Source organism: Photinus pyralis, unplaced genomic scaffold (genome assembly GCF_008802855.1).
Source record: "Photinus pyralis isolate 1611_PpyrPB1 unplaced genomic scaffold, Ppyr1.3 Ppyr1.4_LG10, whole genome shotgun sequence".
NCBI lineage: Eukaryota > Metazoa > Arthropoda > Insecta > Coleoptera > Lampyridae > Photinus > Photinus pyralis.
Genome location: NW_022170250.1, coordinates 3,270,590 through 3,290,101, shown reverse-complemented (window position 1 = coordinate 3,290,101; position 19,512 = coordinate 3,270,590). Strand labels below are relative to the sequence as shown.

The 19,512-nt window shown below is 39.0% G+C and overlaps 4 protein-coding genes and 1 long non-coding RNA gene across 12 annotated transcripts; 3 read left to right on the top strand and 2 right to left on the bottom strand.

Moving 5' to 3' along the window:
• The first annotated feature begins 1,927 nt into the window (after positions 1-1,927).
• On the top strand, positions 1,928-3,701 carry LOC116161444 (sodium channel protein Nach). The gene is made up of 8 exons (XM_031474789.1): positions 1,928-2,211; positions 2,260-2,541; positions 2,645-2,729; positions 2,778-2,903; positions 2,951-3,110; positions 3,160-3,325; positions 3,377-3,474; positions 3,523-3,701. The coding sequence occupies exons 1-8, from the start codon at positions 1,928-1,930 to the stop codon at positions 3,672-3,674; spliced, it is 1,353 nt and encodes a 450-aa protein (XP_031330649.1). The 3' UTR covers positions 3,675-3,701.
• Positions 3,702-8,635: 4,934 nt separating this feature from the next.
• On the top strand, positions 8,636-10,710 carry LOC116162177. 3 transcript variants are annotated; one of them, XR_004143510.1, is made up of 4 exons: positions 8,636-8,713; positions 8,767-8,999; positions 9,043-9,252; positions 10,311-10,710. It is a non-coding gene; the product is annotated as an uncharacterized LOC116162177 (long non-coding RNA). The 3 variants fall into 3 exon arrangements; XR_004143508.1 differs by having other exon boundaries at positions 8,767-9,252; XR_004143509.1 differs by having other exon boundaries at positions 8,652-8,709; positions 8,767-9,252.
• LOC116162176 (GTP:AMP phosphotransferase AK3, mitochondrial-like) lies at positions 9,119-10,286 on the bottom strand. The gene is made up of 4 exons (XM_031475723.1): positions 10,056-10,286; positions 9,888-10,004; positions 9,666-9,838; positions 9,119-9,616 (listed from the first exon to the last, which is right to left on the bottom strand). The coding sequence occupies exons 1-4, from the start codon at positions 10,195-10,197 to the stop codon at positions 9,380-9,382; spliced, it is 669 nt and encodes a 222-aa protein (XP_031331583.1). The 5' UTR covers positions 10,198-10,286; the 3' UTR covers positions 9,119-9,379.
• Positions 10,711-12,518: 1,808 nt separating the features above from the next.
• On the bottom strand, positions 12,519-13,352 carry LOC116161441 (chymotrypsin-2-like). The gene is made up of 2 exons (XM_031474786.1): positions 13,180-13,352; positions 12,519-13,132 (listed from the first exon to the last, which is right to left on the bottom strand). Exons 1-2 carry the CDS (start codon positions 13,344-13,346, stop codon positions 12,604-12,606), a joined length of 696 nt encoding a protein of 231 aa, XP_031330646.1. The 5' UTR covers positions 13,347-13,352; the 3' UTR covers positions 12,519-12,603.
• A 185-nt stretch (positions 13,353-13,537) lies between these two features.
• On the top strand, positions 13,538-18,341 carry LOC116161440. 6 transcript variants are annotated; one of them, XM_031474783.1, is made up of 9 exons: positions 13,798-13,912; positions 16,321-16,685; positions 16,734-17,018; positions 17,167-17,250; positions 17,309-17,380; positions 17,435-17,670; positions 17,716-17,878; positions 17,934-18,031; positions 18,213-18,341. In XM_031474783.1, the coding sequence occupies exons 2-9, from the start codon at positions 16,481-16,483 to the stop codon at positions 18,249-18,251; spliced, it is 1,182 nt and encodes a 393-aa protein (XP_031330643.1). In that variant the 5' UTR covers positions 13,798-13,912; positions 16,321-16,480; the 3' UTR covers positions 18,252-18,341. The 6 variants fall into 6 exon arrangements, with proteins under 6 accessions (XP_031330640.1, XP_031330642.1, XP_031330639.1 ...); XM_031474784.1 differs by having other exon boundaries at positions 13,800-13,912; positions 16,362-16,685; XM_031474785.1 differs by lacking the exon at positions 17,167-17,250 and having other exon boundaries at positions 13,815-16,685.
• Positions 18,342-19,512: the final 1,171 nt, after the last annotated feature.

Below are 19,512 nucleotides of genomic sequence, written 5' to 3'. Positions count from 1 at the left end.
AAAAAATTGTCTGAGATCGACCGGGAAAAAACTTTTTCTTATAGATTTTGCCCTGTAGAATCCATAATTTCAAACAGTTCCAAGATTGGACTACTAGTTCAAAAGTTACAGCCCTTTGAATTTTTTTTCGAAATTGGTTTCTAGTCCATAACTTTTGATTGAGAGATCTAATCGAAAAAGTACGAATAGTTTTGGATTCTACGCACCAAAATTAATAAGAAAAAGTGTTTTCCCGAGAAATTTTGGTGCAGTCGATTTTTGGCAAAAAAAGGAAGGTTATACACTGCCTTTTTTTGAGACCAGAGAAAAAAATTGTCTGAGATCGACCGAGAAAAAACTCTTTCTTATAGATTTTGCCCTGTAGAATCCATAATTTCAAACAGTTCCAAGATTGGACTACTAGATCAAAAGTTACAGCCCTTTGAATTTTTTGTCGAAATTGGTTTCTAGTCCATAACTTTCGATTGAGAGATCTAAGCGAAAAAGTACGAATAGTTTTGGATTCTACGCACCAAAATTAATAAGAAAAAGTGTTTTCCCCGAGAAATTTTGGTGCAGTCGATTTTTGGCAAAAAAGCAAGGTTATACACTGCCTTTTTTTGAGGCCGGAAAAAAAGATTGTCTGAGATCGACCGGGAAAAAACTTTTTCTTATAAATTTTGCCCTGTAGAATCCATAATTTCAAACGGTTCCAAGATTGGGCTACTAGTTCAAACGTTACAGCCCTTTGAATTTTTTGTCGAAATTGGTCTTTGCCCATAACTTTTGATTGAGACGTCTAATCGAAAAAGTACGAATCGTTTTGGATTCTACGCATCAAAATTAGTAAGAGAAAGTGTGTTCCCGAGAAATTTTGGTGCAGTCGATTTTTAGCAAAAAAGCAAGGTTATACACTGCCTTTTTTTGAGGCCTGAAAAAAAAAATTATCTGGGATCGATCGGGAAAAAACTTTTTCTTATAAATTTTGCCCTGTAGAATCCATAATTGGTCGTAAATGGTATCCAGAAAACGTCAGGAAATCCAATTTTCGTTTAGCTTTGAGGCACCATCACTTCGAGAAGGTCCGTACCAACTTATTTTTTTTAATTTTTTTATTTATGTATTTTTATTTATTGTCCCTCTTGTTCTAGGCCCTCAACGGGCTTACGCCCAATTACAGAGTGACCGGCATAATGGTTTTTTAGCATTGACTCTAGAAAACGCTAAAATTAAGGTATTGCATTTCTTTGTTCCAGTTCCAGTAATGATCGGCTTTTTAAGAAATTGCATTAAATTTTTTTTAATGAAATCAGAAAATTCTTAAAGGAATGATCTGGGGCCAGAGACCCCTCTCTAGGTCAAGGTTCGTATGCGTATTATATGAAGTTACAAAAATGGGAAATGGATGAATTTCCCTGATTGAAAAGGGTTCCTTACTGGATTTATGAGGCGTCAGCTTCCCTGATGTCAAGGTGTGCCTTTGTCGAAAAATGGATTAACTCGCCTTCGGCTGGCTCGGTAACGACATCTTTTGCCATGAAATTCATCAAATGAAATAAATAAGCTTGAGCACAATCATTGCCGAGCGAGCCGAAGTCTCGAGTTATTTCTTCGAGAATTTGAATTAAGCTTCATGACTCTAAACATTTCCATAATTGTGTAGATAAAATAAAGTGAGCTAGTAACTACTAGCTTTGGTGTGACAGAAGAAAGGTACACTGATAAAGTTAGTGGAGGTAATAACGATACAATTGCGTTAATTTTTAAGTTCCTAGTTTTCTATGGATTATTAGAGAATAGTGTCATGCACAATACGAATGGTGAGATAATTGTAGTCACGCACGAAGCGATTGTTAGCCGTGAAAGGCGCTCATTAAATATTCATCGGCCCTTTGAAACAGTCAACGATTTTATTGGAAAAACTTTATCGTCACCTTCATTCGACAAGATGCAGACGACGATTCGAGAATATTTGCGTAACAGCTCGTTTCATGGGATTCGCTACTTGGCCGAGCAGGATCGCCACTGGACTGAGCGGTTGTTCTGGCTGACGTGCTGCGTCGTCAGCTGGTTCTCTTCGGCGATGCTAATGCGGGCCGCCTGGTACGACTTTCACAACAACGCGGTCAGCTTCGTCGTCGAGACGAACTACCTGGACTGGGACACGCACTTCCCCACGGTCGCCGTTTGCGAAACGGACGCGCAGGACAACATCGCCGTGGCCAGTGACGCGTGAGTATCCTCGAGCGCGCGACGTTGAAGCTAAACGACCCGTAACAGGCTCTTCGGGAGTCCGCACGACTACAACCTGGATGAAATGATAGCCGAACTGGTCTTCTTCCGCGGCTTGGCCCACTACGTTCTGCAGCTCTGCAGCGATACTCCCCATCCCGATTGCTTTAGGTACAACTACAGCTTCTACGAAACCTTGGTTCGGCAGCCTTGCTCGACCCTGTTCCGCAAATGCAAGTGGAATCAGGAGGAATTCGACTGCTGCAAGTACTTCAGCAAGATTGAGACGGAATTGGGAACGTGCTACGCCATCAACTCTCTGCAAGCAAAGTGAGTGTGGCCTTATCCCCACCTCTGGAATTGACGTCGCAGAAGAGGGGTGGGGATAAGGTAAGGTGTCCTTTTACTACTTGCACTGATCTGAGACTTTCAGGGAGAAGAAGCCGCGTATTAAGATGATATCCAACAGACGCACGGGGCCCGGAACCTTTCACTTGCAGCTGTCTGGAATTACCGACGTAAGTACGTCAGCTCGTCAAGGCCAAAATCTGAAGCTCTATGTCCAGGTGTACCTTCTGAGTCACCAGGACGTGCCGTGCCTCACCACTCCCAAGTCTGACGTCATCCAGGTCGCGCCCCACATACGCTTCAAGCGGTCCATCGTGCTGGAGGAGATCGTGAACCAGCTGGAGGTGCGCCTTGGCGTTCTTAGGTAACCTTTGACAATTTGCCGTTTCAGGTTCGGGACGTCAGCGTGGAACAGCGGAACTGTCGGTTTCCGGAGGAGTCGGACCTGGCCACCTACAAGTACTACAGTTACAGCGCGTGCAACGTGGAGTGCCGCAAGGACGCCCAGTTGGCAAAGTGCAACTGCACCCATCACTACATGCCCAATACAGGTCTAAATTTCTCGCCCAACTTCCTCTCTTCCAGCTCGCGTACTTTCAGATATCAGCAAGCAGTGCGATATACGCGGATTGGAGTGCCTAAACCAGCACTACAACGATCTGGCCGTGCTGAGGGCGCACTGGGCGAACAGGCCCGGCCTAGTCTGTCCGTGCATCCCGAGCTGTACCGATATGGAGATGACGGTGATACGAGACGACAAAGTTGGGTGAGACCTCCCCCGTTGAAACCTTCGAGGTTGCTCACTCTGCGCTTGTAGAACCCACCACGATTGGGCGTCGGTCGAAATCCACCTGGAACGTTTGCCGAGCGAACGATTTAAAAGGACCGTGGTTAGGGGAAAGCTGGACTTGGTCGGTAAGTGCCCCATCAACACCTACGCGTGCCACGATTTTCTCGTTGCAGTATCGATGGGGGGCAGTGTCGGATTATTCGTCGGCGCCAGTCTTTTAAGCTTCGTGGAGGTGTTCTATTACTTCACTTTGCGAGCCATTAAAAAGTCGAATCATGAAGAGAAACCAGAAGAACCCGTTGAGGTCTTGCCCTACGTTGAGTAATTGGTCCGAATTCGAACTAAATTTACGTCGGCACCCGTAGAAAAATTAATTTTTCATGCATCTCAGAGCGTGATCGACACAATGTATTGTCAAATAAAGTTCCAAAGTGTGCCTATTCTTCAAATTCGAAATACAAACAAGAGTCGCTCTCCCAACGACGAGAGTAGCTCTAGGGTCTTCATTCATTACAAGAAAGGGAAAAGGGCTACTTCTTGTCCAATTTGCATTTTATAGTTAGAATGTAATAGTTTCAACTTGTTCTCTGCCTCTGCCGTAACTTTACCGGGTGACTCAATAAGACCGTTCTTCGGTCATATCTCGGGAACCGTTCGTCGTATGAAAAAATTATTGGGTAAATCGGTTATGAAGAATCGCTGGAAAATATTTTCAAGTTCTAAAAATGACCACCAGAGGGCGTAACTGCCATCTTAAATTTTAAAATTGCATTTTCTTTAAATTTCGCATAATAAACTAAACATTCTTTTTTCACATTTTTAAAGAGAACCAGTTTATCTATCATTTTCGTAAAAACAAAAACTCAGTTATTTCAAAAACAAAGATGCCGTGGAGCGTTCAATTGTTTTTGCAATAACCTGCTTTAACTTCTTAACCGTTTGACCGATTGTAACATTGTATCGTTGAAAAGAGCATTCCTTGGGCAATAAGGATCAATTATTCTCATTTTCCCAATATTTGAGGTTAGGAACGAGATTTTGAAAAACGATTTCACTGGCCTCTTTGGATGTTATTTGCCTACTTTTTCATAAAGAAAAAGCCATATCATTCCATTTGATTTTTTGTTTTTTTTTATGATTGTGAGTCATAGAGTCAAAACTGGCCCCCTGGCGGAGAAGGATTCAACTAAATTAACTATATTTTGGTTGATTCTCATTGTCCAAGGAATGCTCTTTTCAACCATACAAAATTTGTTAAAATCGATCAAACCGTTAAGAAGTTAAAGCAGGTTATTGCAAAAACAATTGAACGCCCCACGCCATCTTTGTTTTTGAAATAACTGAGTTTTTGTTTTTACGAAAATGACAGATAAACTGATTCTCTTTAAAAATGTAAACAAAATTTTTTAGTTTATGCGAAATTTAAAGAAAATGCAATTTTAAAATTTAAGATGGCAGTTACGCCCTCTGTTGGTCATTTTTAAAACTTGAAAATCTTTTCCAGCGATTCTTCATGACCGATTTATCCAATAATTATTTTTACCCCTAAGTCATATGACGAACGATTCTCGATATATGGCCGAGGAACAGTCTTATTGCGTCACTCGGTACATTGATATTGCGCTACCATCTTTCACGGAAGTGAAGACGGTTACGTAACCGCGCTCAGCATTCACACCAGACCAGACCTGGCTCATTGAAATAATATTTGCATACAAAGTACGGTTTCGAGACCCATCACATAACAGTATTCAAATAACTTCAAAGAGGCGTACCGCAAGGTTCCATTCTGGGAGCATTATTATCTCTATTATATAAAAATGAAACCCCATTTTTCTTGGTCGCGCCATGGTGTTGAACTGGACGAGCTGCGTTGACCAATTGCAGGTCGTCAGGATTCCAGGAAAGATGATCCGCCAGTTGGTTGTGCTTGCCAGGGCACTCCTGGAGGAGGAGAGCCAAACAGTTGAGCTTACTCCGGTCGTTTTTGACTCGATCCAGATTTTGGGTTCGGTACAGAAATGAAGCTATACCGCCGCCGTTTGCGTCGGTCTGGACAACAAAAGGTAACCGGAAGTCGTGGAGTGGTTGCCTGAAGACCTTGAAGGTTATGGAGAAGTCTGAAAACTGAGCTTTGCGCTACTACAAGCACTAATCACAATATTAATATAAGAAGTCGAAAAAACCAAGCGGGGAATAAAGAACTTGAGGGCCAGAAAAAAGGACAAAAAGAAGAAATAGAATACAAGGAAGATATTTAACCAACCGAAAACCGAAAGGAAAGGGAAAGCAACGAGTAGAACCAGGAGAAGAACCAGACTACAACAATAAAGTCGATAAGGAGGTGGTCGGATAAGAAGTGAAAAAGACGATAAAAATAAGAAAAGAAGAAAAAGAGACGAGAGAAAGAGATTACTGAGAAGAAGTAGTAACCATGGCAAGGAAGAGAAAAAGGGACTACCGAGTTGAAAGGGATTTTGTGGAAAAAAGAATAAGGAGGTATTGCAGAAGGTGCGGAGAAGTAAAAACAAATATGAATTGTGCACAACTCTTATGCAGATAAAGCACATTTTTTAACCGAAACCAGCTTTTGTTTTGACATCACCAATGGATATATTTCTTTCAGACGTCTCAATTGCCGTTTGTGAGTACCCTCTTCCGACAATCCGTTCTTGAGGTATAAGGGAATATACCCGATCACGATAAGAGGTCGAGGAGGAGGGCTATGGTTGGTAGAAATTAATTCCTTTCGTTGAGACCTTTCATTAGAGTATCATGAAGGATAAAACTAGCTCCACTCCCCTCCCCCCCTTCCCCACCGCCTCATACTTTGGTAAGAGGACAGAAAGAAGGGCAGTAGTTGGTAAACGGACCCTTTCGTTGAGACCTTTAATTAGAATAGAATGAGAGATAAAATTAATCCCCCCCCCCCTCAGGCCCCGTCGCTCACTGATCTGGAAAAAGAGTCGCAAGGGAAAGTTATAGTTTGTACAAACCAATTTATTTGTATGAAACCTATCATAAGAGTAGAACATGTGTTAACCCCTCCCCCCCCCCTCATTTTCTAAAGTTTAACTTGGCACCATAAAAGACATGCGTATGCAAGATCTGAGACCAATTCGTTGTCGTATGGAAAAGTTACGTTTTATTTTCAAAAACAGCATCTCAGGAAATAATTCGTGGGGGGAGGGGGGGGGGGCTTTTAGACAGCGAAATTTGATGGCCGTCTGGAACACCTTCAAGGTATAGGCTACCTACTGCAAAAAATTCCAGGAACCAGTAGTTCGAAAAGGCAGAAGTGGTTCCAGACGGACGGACGGACAGACGGACCGACAAAACGCAAACAATAGCACATTTTTTTTAATTCTTCAAAAATGCGTTAAAGAGCAAACTTTGGATAGAAGAATGTGACGATGATGGATATGAAAAAGAAAATAAAGGTATGGGGAGGAGCAAGAGAGATGCTATAAAGGGGAGATGGTAATGGTGGCAAGCAGGGAGGAAAGGGCAAATTCTACTAGCGCGGCATTATCCTAAACAAGGAGAGGCATGCGGATGAACAAAAGAAAAGAACAACAATAAGCGCGAAATGTGGAAGAAGTGGGTGGCAACGGACAGGAGAAAGGAGGTAGGTAAGTAGGAGAAAAGAGGATATATGTATGTAGGTGTGTTAAACAGTCAAAATATGGAAATAGAAAAGGAGACTAGCCTGTCTGGGAGTAGACTGGGACTACTATAGAGCCTTTTACACTTGGCTGTGGAATCATCAGATGCTCGGAAGGCTTCCATATACGGCAACGTTTAAAAATGGCCACGCGAATGATGATTCCCTCCAAAATTAAACAAGATCCCGTTTAAATTTGAAAAATGGCACGTGATCAAACACCTAAAGCAGGGCCCCCTTACGTTAGTTGTAAACAACGCTTTGACCTGAAGTACAGTAGAGAAGAAACGTAAAATAAAACACTGAAATTGTGAAAAGTTTGTTTAATAGTGATCGTTATTGTTAAGATTGTGAAATGTAGTTATATTAATGTAAGCAAAACAAGTAAATCCTAAAAGTGTCGTAGGTACTCTCGCAAAAGTAACTGCCAAGGGTAAAAAGAGTACGACGGAGAAAAACCTTGCAGTTGGATTAATACAGTCCAAAAGTTAGTTAACAAAATAATTTGTAAAATTATCAAGATTAAGCAGTGGTTAACAAAGATAGTAAATGCAAGTCTGTGAAATTAGCACGGTCATTAAAAGCACTAACGACGGTAGGTATTTGATCACATCTTTAGTGCTTCGTTAGTGCCTCTTAGTGCTTTATATCTAGCATCAGCACGACCGACCGATTTTGAGAAATCGCCCCCCCCCCTTGTGTAGTGCTGACTTCCTACCCTCGTTGCAAGAACTAACGACCGGACAAGTACATAATCTTTAGTGCTTCGTTAGTGCCTCTGAGTGCTGACAGTGTTGCACTCGTTGAAAGCATTAACTAATTTAGGTATTCCCGGTCGTTTTAGTGCTTTCAACGAGAGTAGAAAGTCAGCACTAGGTACACAATGGAGGGGAGGTCGATTTCTCGGAAATGATGCAAGTTATGAAGCACTAAGAGGCACTATAACGATTAGTACTTGTCCGGTCGTTAGTGCTTTCAACGAGGGTAGGAAGTCAACACTATAGGTAGGTACACAATAAGGGAGGGGAGGTCGATTTCTCGGAAACGTTCGGTCGTGCTGATGCAAGTTATAAAGCACTAAGAAGCACTAACGATGTGATTATGTACCGTCGTTGTGTGTGCTTTTAATGACCGTGCTAACTTCACGGACGTAGTAATAAATGCATATACAAATACACCAAGTTGGTTACACCCAAGGTTAAAAACAGTGGGTATCAGGTACCTAAATTCTGAGAAAGGGTGAATGGTATAAGATGTGATCACTCATATTTGGTGCAATAAAGTCCATTTGCTAGGAGCATCAAGATGGAAAATTACATGGCCTTGTAGGCAAATTCAACTAACGGCAAGATATGTGGAAATTGGCGAATCGCAACTCATTTATCGCACATAGATTTTAAACCGAAGAGTTTTGATTATAGCATGATCTTGCCCCCAATAGATAGATAACTCGCCCCTAGTTTCAGGGTTTCGAGCCTACAGTTGAATGTCGAAAACAATCACGGAATCAGGTGTCATAGCTCAAATGAGAGAGACACCTCTCGGCTACTTGGCGACAGGTATCTGGAACCGGGGACGGTGAAGCAACTTAAGCTAAACAGAGTCCTATCCTTTATTGAGAGGAACCAGGCTCTGGAACAGCTACAGGTTGTGAAAGAAAGGGGGTAGGAATGGACCGTTGGTGTGCTGCCTAGTCGTCTGTGAATAGATACATAGAATACAACCAGAGAAAGTCAATAGATGCCTTTTCTAGGACTCCAACCAAGACGTGGACATGTAGGTACACCTACCTATAAGGGTCTGAAAGGGAAGCCAGAGGAGCATCTCTGGTTAGAGAGGCAAAGGCTTTGCTAAAGATGTCCTCCAAGAGCTACAGACCTGTTTATAGTAGGAATCTTTTGACACCTCCACAGTATGGGCGGGCTCCAAGACATTTTACAGGAGGTATCAGGGGGAAGAAGAAACTCGTCTGGATCTAGTGTCAGCGTAAGTCAAGGAATACAGAAGAATGCTTCTAAGGGGATTCTAGGTACATCTTCAAAGACATTGAAATTCTAATGGAATTTTGACTAAAACTGGAGGGTACAGTAATAAGAGACTACCTCTGAGAATAATAAAAGATTTATCACCGATAAACCTTTTTATTTATAGGGGTCACATTTAAAGATAACCTTTAGCTTCCAATCTCAGCGACAATGGTCGATTCCGCGTAGGACAACGCTAAGAAAGCGAGTAGCAGGTAAGTACCTTTAAATGTTTCCCTCATAAGTAAAAAAATTAAAAATGCATTTTAACATAAAATACAATTAAAACTTATATAAAATACAATTCGTCTAAAAATCGCATTATCAAAAATAACTTTGAGGTTATACATTCCCAGCGGCAATTTTCTTGTCGGTCACGTACGCGTTGAGACAGTCGACAACTTTGGGCCAAATCTCGTCCGAAGTGCGCCCCTCGAAGTTCTGCACGATGTCCACCTTTTGATAAAATTCGATTACGGGCCGCGTTACCTCACGGTAAACGTCTAGTCGTCTGCGTACGACATCCGGTCGGTCGTCCTCGCGCTGCACCAGCGCCTCGCCGGTCACGTCGTCCTTACCCTACAATTAATTCGAGTTCACGGACCGGGGACGGCTGGGGGCTACGTACGAAAACTTTCGGCGCGTTAAAGTCCGAATTGTAAACGCGCCCGCTGGCCAAGTGGATCCATCGGCCTTTGGCGCGATCGACGATTACGTCGAAGGGAACGTCCAAGTTTATTACGATGTCGAGCTTGTGCAGGTCCCACAGCGAGTGGGCTTGTGCTAAAGTCCGCGGGAACCCTGAAATCAGCCCGTTTTATACCTTCACGAGGAGACCGCGAAAGCGTACCGTCGAGTAACCAACTCTTGTTCACTACTGCGAGTTCGCCCGCGACGAATTTGGTCATTAACGTGTCCGGTACGAGAGTGCCGCGATCGATGTACTGTTTCGCTTCGGTTCCCAGTGCTAAAAGCCGATTATTAGCCTACGGTGAATGCACCAGTGGGGCTCGGTTACGCGTCTTGTTTTTAATCTGCAGCCTGAGGCGGTCGCCTACTGAGATGTGCTCGAAGTTGAATTTGCTTATGATTCGTGAGCTTATTGTCCCTTTTCCCGAGGCGGGTGCCCCCAATATCACAGCTTTGAAAAGTTGTGCCATTATGGACGAATTCGGCGTTAACTGCGCGCTAAATTAGGGACATCTTGATTGGATTTTTACCTTTGTCCTTTCGAACAATAAGTAATTATTATTCATTGTTTTTTTGTTTGTAGGACAAGGACACAGGTGACACTGCCGTGTCTCTTGTGACGCGTAGATCGTAGACACAACGCATTGGCGTAACAAGAATGATACGAGGAGGGTGAACACAACCCCTGAGATCAAGAACCCAACATAGAAGCGTAATTGATCCCAAACCCCCTGAGCCCGACATATTCTTGAATTCATTGGAATAGAATTAGTAAGAGAAAGGGGGTAGAGTTCTCTGATTCTAACCCTATGAACTAGAGGATAAGGGTCCCTGGTGGGAAAGCAGTGCATGGAGTTTTCTAGAAAGGGTCTCCGGCAGTGGCCATCTAAAAAGCACGAACGGGGGTTACGTTACGTTTGGCATCTAGTCTCGAATGGTTGTCGTGAACGCGTCGCTCCATAAATGTTTGTTGTTATTTTATGTTTTTTAGTGCAGGTAGTAATCTTTGCATTTCTTTCAATCGTATTTGTGTGCCACATTTTATATTTTGTGTGTTTGAATCTTTGTTTTTGAAATTTACTTGGTTTAACCGCAATGCAGAATCACATATATGATACCGTTATGCTGTTGTTTGTAATTGTTTAGGTTTTTGGTGTAATGGTGTAATTAGTTTATTGATGTTGATTACTTGGTCTTGTCCCTGAAATAACATTCATATAAGTTTTGATCATTTTATTTTAATATGTGGAAATTACCCGATTCGTTTGATGTATGTACTGACTTGTTGTTTGTTTAAAGACACTAAAGATACTAAAGACATAATTTTTGATTGAGAGTTCCAATCGAAAAAGTACGAATCGTTTTGGATTCTACGCACCAAAATTAATATGAAAAAGTGTTTTCCGGAGAAATTTTGGAGTAGTCGATTTTTGGTAAAAAAGGAAGGTTATACACTAGCTTTTTTTGAGGCCGAAAAAAAATTGTCTGAGATCAACCGGGAAAAAACATTTTCTTATAGAATAGTTTGAAGATTGGGCTACTAGATCAAAAGTTACAGCCCCTTGAAATTTTTTTCGAAATTGGTTTTTTGTCCATAACTTTTGATTGAGAGGTCTAATCGAAAAAGTACGAATCGTTTTGGATTCTACGCACCAAAATTAATTTGAAAAAGTGTTTTCCCGAGAAATTTTAGAGTAGTCGATTTTTGGTAAAAAAGGAAGGTTATACACTTGCTTTTTTTGAGGCCGGAAAAAAAATTGTCTGAGATCGACCGGAAAAAAATATTTTCTTATAGAATTTGACCCGTAGAATCCACAATTTCAAACAGTTTGAAGATTGGGCTACTAGATCAAAAGTTACAGCCCCTTGACATCTTTTTCGAAATTGGTTTTTTGTCCATAACTTTTGATTGAGAGGTCTAATCGAAAAAGTACGAATCGTTTTGGATTCTACGCACCAAAATTAATTTGAAAAAGTGTTTTCCCGAGAAATTTTAGAGTAGTCGATTTTTGGTAAAAAAGGAAGGTTATACACTTGCTTTTTTTGAGGCCGGAAAAAAAATTGTCTGAGATCGACCGGAAAAAAATATTTTCTTATAGAATTTGACCCGTAGAATCCACAATTTCAAACAGTTTGAAGATTGGGCTACTAGATCAAAAGTTACAGCCCCTTGACATCTTTTTCGAAATTGGTTTTTTGTCCATAACTTTTGATTGAGAGGTCTAATCGAAAAAGTACGAATCGTTTTGGATTCTACGCACCAAAATTAATATGAAAAAGTGTTTTCCCGAGAAATTTTGGAGTAGTCGATTTTTGGTAAAAAAAAGGAAGGTTATACACTTGTTTTTTTTTAGGCCGGAAAAAAAAATAGTCTGAGATCGACCGGGAAAAAACATTTTCTTGTAGATTTTGGCCTGTAGAATCCATAATTTCAAACAGTTTGAAGATTGGGCTACCTGATTTCAGTGATTTTTAAAGATTCCACTTGTACCGCATCATAGTGAAAAAGAACGGAACTAAAATGCGGTAGAATGAAGCGCTTTTAGATAAGAAGCGATCGAGTGTGCAAGCAGATTCAAAACAACACACAGCGCTGCCGATTCTAAGGATCGTTCTTATGTTGCACGAGGGACAAATTTTCTCCAATACTCTTACATCCATAAAAACGTGGTCGAAGCCTTGGTTTGCGTCTGGCCTGTTTCGGTTTTTGGACTTAGTAACTACATTAGGAAAAATTGGGTGGGAGAGAAGGACTTCTCTGAACCTTCAAAGCGAATTAATGCAAGTAGAGTGTGGTACGTTGTATTTTTATTGGGAAAGTTGAAGTTAATTGCCCAATACCACGAGTAAAACTAGTTACTAGATAAATCGAACATTTAATCCGTGGCAACTGAATTAATCCAAATTACATAACTTTTGATATCCACATAAACATCCGGTTTGCCACCAACGCACGTACCTCCAAGAGAGAACATACCAACTAGACTACCGTTTTTTACCAATGGCGCCCCTTCGCCCAAGGTGCACCCTCCAGCGGCGTAATCAGTGCAGAGGTTCTGAATCGTCACAATGTTAACCGACCAACGGCTTTGACAGTCTGCAAGTGACATTACACTTTTATTAACGTAGCGTAGAGTTGCGGAAAAAGGAGGTGATCCATTACTCATATTCCATGAGTAGAATATGCACGGTTCCCCGGGGTAGGTGAAATCATTCGGTAGCGGAACAACGCGTGTTTTGGGGGCGGTCAGCATACTCCCCACGGTCTTGATCAAGCCAACGTTGTCCGCTAATGTGGAGTTGTCGAAGTACTGGTGGGTGATCAACTGTACGGCTCGGAAGATGGCACCTCCATAGTGTAGATGGATTGAGCCAACAAAAACCTGAAGGTTGCTCGGGACGTCGCTGCAATCTATCGATGAGCACGAAGCGTGTGATTGCGATGTACTTACTGTTTAATACACCTCGCTGTAGTAAGCACGTATTTCGGTCTAATTATACTCCCTGCGCATTTGTGACTGTACCCACATAGCACACCAAGTGCTGTGTATATACGCAGTAGATACGAGATATACCGTACGTTCATAGTATGTACATAGTATACAGTTGCAAAGTACATTCCTTAGTGCATGTGCATAGCACATGCTCATTAGAACTGGAATTGTAGATATGGATCGAATGTACACTGTAGGTACTTAGTATATCAACTAGTGAAAACAATTTTTTAATGTTTTGCTTCATTTTATGTACAAAATTTGAACAGTTTTCAAACACATAGTTATCCTTGCCATTTGCGCTAATAATGTTGTATTTTTTGGCAATCAGTTATTCAATTATTGCCATTTACAATTTTGCATCAAAGCATATTAAGAAAACATATAAACAACATAAGAAATTATTTTCGGCAACTCGCTGTTACGATTATGTACTATTTTATTTATTAATGCGACTGTTTAAACATGCTTATTAAAAAACTTGAATAAAAACAAAACGTTATTAATATTTAAAACTGCCGCGTTGATCGTTTCGCAATGTTATTAACGTGTGGCGCTGCAAGCACCCTGTCAAAACCGCGACGGCTAAAGCGCGTTGTCGTTCTCCAACTCCATCAATAAACAAATATGGTCGCCACACATTGAATTTCTTTTAAATTTTTGTGTGGTGTTATCTGAATTAATTGTAAAGGTGAGTTTAATTTTCATATGCGACTTAGCTCACTTTTGTAATATCATATCATTAAAGATGCCTTATGTTGCTGTAGTGAATCCTGACGAATTAAGTTAGGTTAGGCCAATTTTACTACCATTTATACATTTTATTCTCTTCAATTTCAATTCCAAGTTGCTGCTTGAGGTATATTTTTATTTACTGCATATGTAGGGCAGTATGATGTCATACAAACTAAGTGTGTGTTACTGTTGGCGTACTCGGTGTATCGAACGACTGCTCTTTTGTAAAAGTATTCGTTACTCAGAAGACGAGACACAAGTTAATATTTACTGCAATTTTACGTACATGTACTCGTTTCCAACAATTGGATCTTTTCGGCTCATGACGCATTCTGTGCTTATTATGTTTTGAGCAATGATTATGAGTAAGTAATACTGTTCGGAAACCAACCTAAATGTAATGAATACTCAAAAATAACGAAAGTTGACAATAATAGCGACACTATAGCGTTTGTGATTTTCATTTCCCTTTTAGTTCGTTTTTGGTATGGATCGATCAAAAAAAAAGAGGCGTAGTTATTTGATTCGTAAACAACTTCACAATGCTGTTGCACTTTTGGAAGTGGATGCAGTGGCAACTAACCGTTCACAGAGTCATTCATTTTTTTGTGATTCAACCACGGCAACTGAAGATATTGCTGAATATTCTGCTTCTAGTTATACTGAATATGATGATGGGCAATCAGAAATAAGTGATAAAGCTGCAGAGTCACTTTTACATGTGCAAGAGAATTCTTCCAGCTCTGATAGTTCTGTCAGTTCAGTAATTTATAATTATAACACTCCACAAGAAAATGAACTAGATTACACATCAAAATTACGGCAATGGGCATTGGAGGAAAATATCTCGCATAAATCATTGAACAAATTACTTGTTCTTCAAAGAGAGCACAATTTAACTGTACCAAAAGACGCACGCTCGCTTCTTAGGACACCTCGTACTGTAGCAATGAAAAAGCTGGGTTCTGGGCAGTTTTATTATTTCGGCATCAAAAATACTTTGCTGCAATTAATTGAACATAATAATTTATCAATTAGAAAATCGTTTATTTTTGAAATAACAGTAAATTTTGATGGACTTCCTTTAAGTAAGAGCAGTAATTCCTCATTTTGGCCCATTCTGATCGGATTTGAAAATTTTGAGCCACTTAAAAGAGTTGTTGCCATTGTTGGACTTTATCATGGTAATGATAAACCTAGTGATAGTAATGCTTTCATATCAGATTTTGTAGAAGAATCAAAACTGTTACATAAGGGATTTACATTGCAATTGCAGGAATGTTTTATTAAAATTGTCGCTGTAATATGTGATTTACCTGCAAAATCTTTTATTTTACGTACGAAAGGCCACAACGGTTATTTTTCCTGCTCAAAATGCTTACAAGAAGGGGATTATATAAACGGAGTTATGTCTTTTACTGAGGTGAATTGCAATAAACGAACAGATTTGAGCTTTCGTAAACGGTCTCAGGAGGAGCATCATATAGGTTTCAGCCTAATAGAAGAAATTCCAGACTTTGATATGATTAGAAATGTACCAATTGACTACATGCATTGCATTTGTTTAGGAATCGTGAAGAGAATTTTGGCATCTAAAAAATTTGGGATCATTTTTGGAAAGCCACCTCACAAATTACCATTCCGAAAAGTTAGCATGTTTTCTGCTGCTTTTGTAAAAATAAACGAAACTTTGCCGTTGGAATTTGCAAGGAAGGCCAGAGTTTTCAATGAAGTAAAACGTTTCAAAGCTGTTGAATTTCGTTTGTTTATTTTATACGCTGCTCCAATAATTGTCCGAAAACACTTGCAACGTTCGTATTCCAAATTGATTATGATATTACATGTCATAGTGACTGTTTTATGCAGCACCAGAAACATTCGGAAGATTGATGTAGTTAATTATATCACAGATTTAAGCAATCGCTTCATTACTTTGGCAAAAAATATTTTTGGTTACGACTTTATCTCTCAAAATGTACATTTGCTAACACACATTGTAGATGATGTAGAATTTTTTGGAGCATTGGATTCCTTTAGTGCATTTAAATTCGAAAATCATATGCAGTTCTTAAAAAAAATTGTCCGTAAAGCCGATAGACCATTACAACAAGCAGTTAAAAGAATTTCAGAAATAAACAGTTTGCCAAACGTTTCTGTAAATACAAGTGACAGTGAAACATTAATTATACATAATGCTCGTTTAGCTAAGAATTCCAATTTTACATTAAAAACAAATCAAAAAGATTGTTACGTGTTACTATATTCCGGAGAGATAGTTAAAATTACTGAATTTTGTAAAACCGAACATTGTTTTGTTGCAAAAAAGTTTGAAATATTATCAGATGTTTATAAATATCCCTGTAGGTCTTCTTTTCTAAATATTTACAAATGTGAACATCTTGAAGAAAACGCTGTATCCTACCCAATCAGTGCAGTAAATTTGAAACTTGCGATATTCCGAGAAGAGCATTACTGTGTTGCAATTCCATTGGCACACATTCCTTGTCCAAAATAAAAAAGGAAAATGGAAAATTATGGTTGGCTGGTTGTTGTTTTTGATACTGACAAAAGCATTGAAGCAGTTCCATCGAATTGGTACAACACCACCACCGACAAAGTCTATTTTCCAACAACTAAAGATGTTAAAAATATTAGAAATGCGATCGAAACTGCTGTAGAACCTTCATCTACATGGCCCAGCTATAAAGTTAAAATACTTTCACGTTGTGGTAAGTTATTTAAATATACACATTCCAAAATTAATGTAGGCATTGCAGATAATTTTGCGCAAGCGGATAGACGTGCTGCACGTGGTACAAATAGTGATAATGTCTCATCACATGGTGAAGAAATTGGAAATACCTCGGGAAATACTCGAGTTCGTAAACCTCCACTACGTTATGCATCTGAAGCTGAAACTAGTTCCGAGAGCTACCAAAGTGATGGTGGTTCATCTAGGGCAGCAACTCCGCCGTTAAGAGTGAATGACAGTGTTCATTCTCAACGGACCAAAAAAACGCTTCTGTCTGCCAAGGGCCAAAAACAAACCAATTCGTCGTATGGTAAGCTTGTAATTAAATACATATTTATGTGATACAATTTTTAATTAAAGCTTCTAATAATTAATTTTATTAAAACAAATCAAACCCTGTTTTTTAAATTTTATTTTGTTTCTTATTTTATTTAAATCAAAAAAATGTACGGGTCAAGATCTTTACGATGGAAATACAATTCCTCATCCACAACGACGTACATTACTTGATGATCGCACAAATACGCAATCAGTAGAAAGATGTATGCAAATTAAAAACTTGTTGATCAATATTTTGAGTTTTATTGCAATGTTTCATAGATGCTTCCATGAACACTCCCACAAATTTTGAATCATCAGCTGGAAATTTGCAACGTAAAACGTTTCGCCATGGTAATCTAATGCTAATATGATTAGTTTTTGTCTTAATTGTATATCTCTCAATAGAAACCGACACTGAAAATCAAATTTTCAATTTACTCAGAGATTTACAACGGCGTGTGGTTAGAATGGAGCTGAAAATTGATCAACTACAAGAAGGAATGGATCGCCAAATTCTACTTTCTGCTAATAATGTGATTAACGAAGACGTATTTAAAGATATTAAAGAATTTCTTCCATTAAAAACAATTCAACAACTTGTAGATTTTGAAGAGCTCCTGAAGCTGAAGTTTGATTCAGCGGTAAGATGATTTATAGTTTAAAAAAATCTTATTTTTTCCTTTTAGGCAAAATTGCTTGGTTTAGAAGGAGGTGAAAATGTGAAACATGCCACAAGAAATGTGATGCGACAACTATTTTCAGATGAATTTTCTAAAGGTTTTTCCTGGAAAGGGGCCAAGGGAAAGAAAGCATTAAATTCATATGAAAGAACTGCACAACTTATTATTGGTAAGTATTAATAAAAATAATTGGGGGTTGTTTATAACAAAACTGTTATTTACAGAATCTGTGCGTCAAAATCAGAAGACATCTAATGCTACATCTTCTGATATAATTGCGGCAGCAAAGTATTATCTAGTAAAGTCGACGGAACGCCTAAAAGTAAGCTCTTTATAATATAAATGATACAAAAATCTTACATAAATACATCGGAATGTATATGTTAAACATATATGCACGCTAATACGTATATATAGGTACATATGCATGCATGAATTGTCCTAAAGTTATACTTTTGATCTGCAAATGTGCTTTGCTAATTATTTTTGTTATTTGGTTACAGAAAAAAGAAGCGAACGTAATCAACAATGCAGAGATATAATAGCAACATAACAATCAACGGTATAGATATAATTAGATACTCATATCTTATAATGTATTTTACTGTGCAATATATATTTTTTGACAACCACCCTTTAGTTATTTACATTCCCACCCATAATGTAGGTAGGTAATAATACAGAGTATATACCAGGCATATTCTAGTAGCACGTGCTAATTATCACACAGAATATACTATGAACGTCAATCGTATATACGTTTAGTAGCTTCTAAGTACCTACTTTGGTGGCTAAAATGTGTAGTACTATGGATGTGCATTGCACATGCGCCATTATAATACTGCACCTACAATGCACATGCGATGTTCCAAGGCGCACATACTATGAATTTACTAAGTATATACGGTGGCTATGTGGGGATTTTTGCCCAAAAATGGCGGAAGTTACCAGATTCTAGTAATTTTAATGTTAGGGATTGTTCCACCTGTTTGGAGATATCTGTATATATTTTTATAAAACATGACAGTACTATGAAGTTAGGTTATGAAAAATGACAGCTATTCAGATTTTATTTGTCAATTTTTTTAAGTTGGCAGCAAATTTGCCCAAAAATGGCGGATGATTGCGGTACTTTCTATATCTAGTGATTTTACTATTAATATGTCGGAAGTATTGCATCCGCTGGCCTAGGCCTATGAAACTGGCAAGATTGAGATTGTTTTCAAATTTACATCGCAAAACCAAACATTCCAGTAGAACACCAAGTAGTATTGACCAAAACTGCAAGGATTTGTTTTACCCCATCGTTTATTAAATATTATCAAAAAAAAGGTACCTAACTCTTGATAAGCAGTGTCAGCATCTGCAGCCTCCATGTGTCATAATTCGATACAAAAAACTGGTTGGGGTACAAACAGAAAACAAGGTACCTTGCTGTACAACAGGTTACTCATTTTGTTAATATCAAAATGGAAAATTACAAGTCCTTGCAATATTAGGTGTCGAAACTAATGTGGTTACAGTTTTTTTTATTCCCGTGACTTAAGGCGAAAATAGTTACTTTACAAACAAGTCCATACAGACATCAAACTTCAAACATTTCCACGTTTAAAAGAATGATCGAAATTTATAAATTTAACTTTGGCCAAGACCATATATAAAACAAAAGCATAAATTGAGTAATATTTACACCACGTTTTTTTCACATACACGTGATGCATTAAGAATATTAGATTAAATCATCACAATATCAAAGAGAATTTAAAAAAATATAAAATGTTGCAATCATTCCCAAACTTGCAT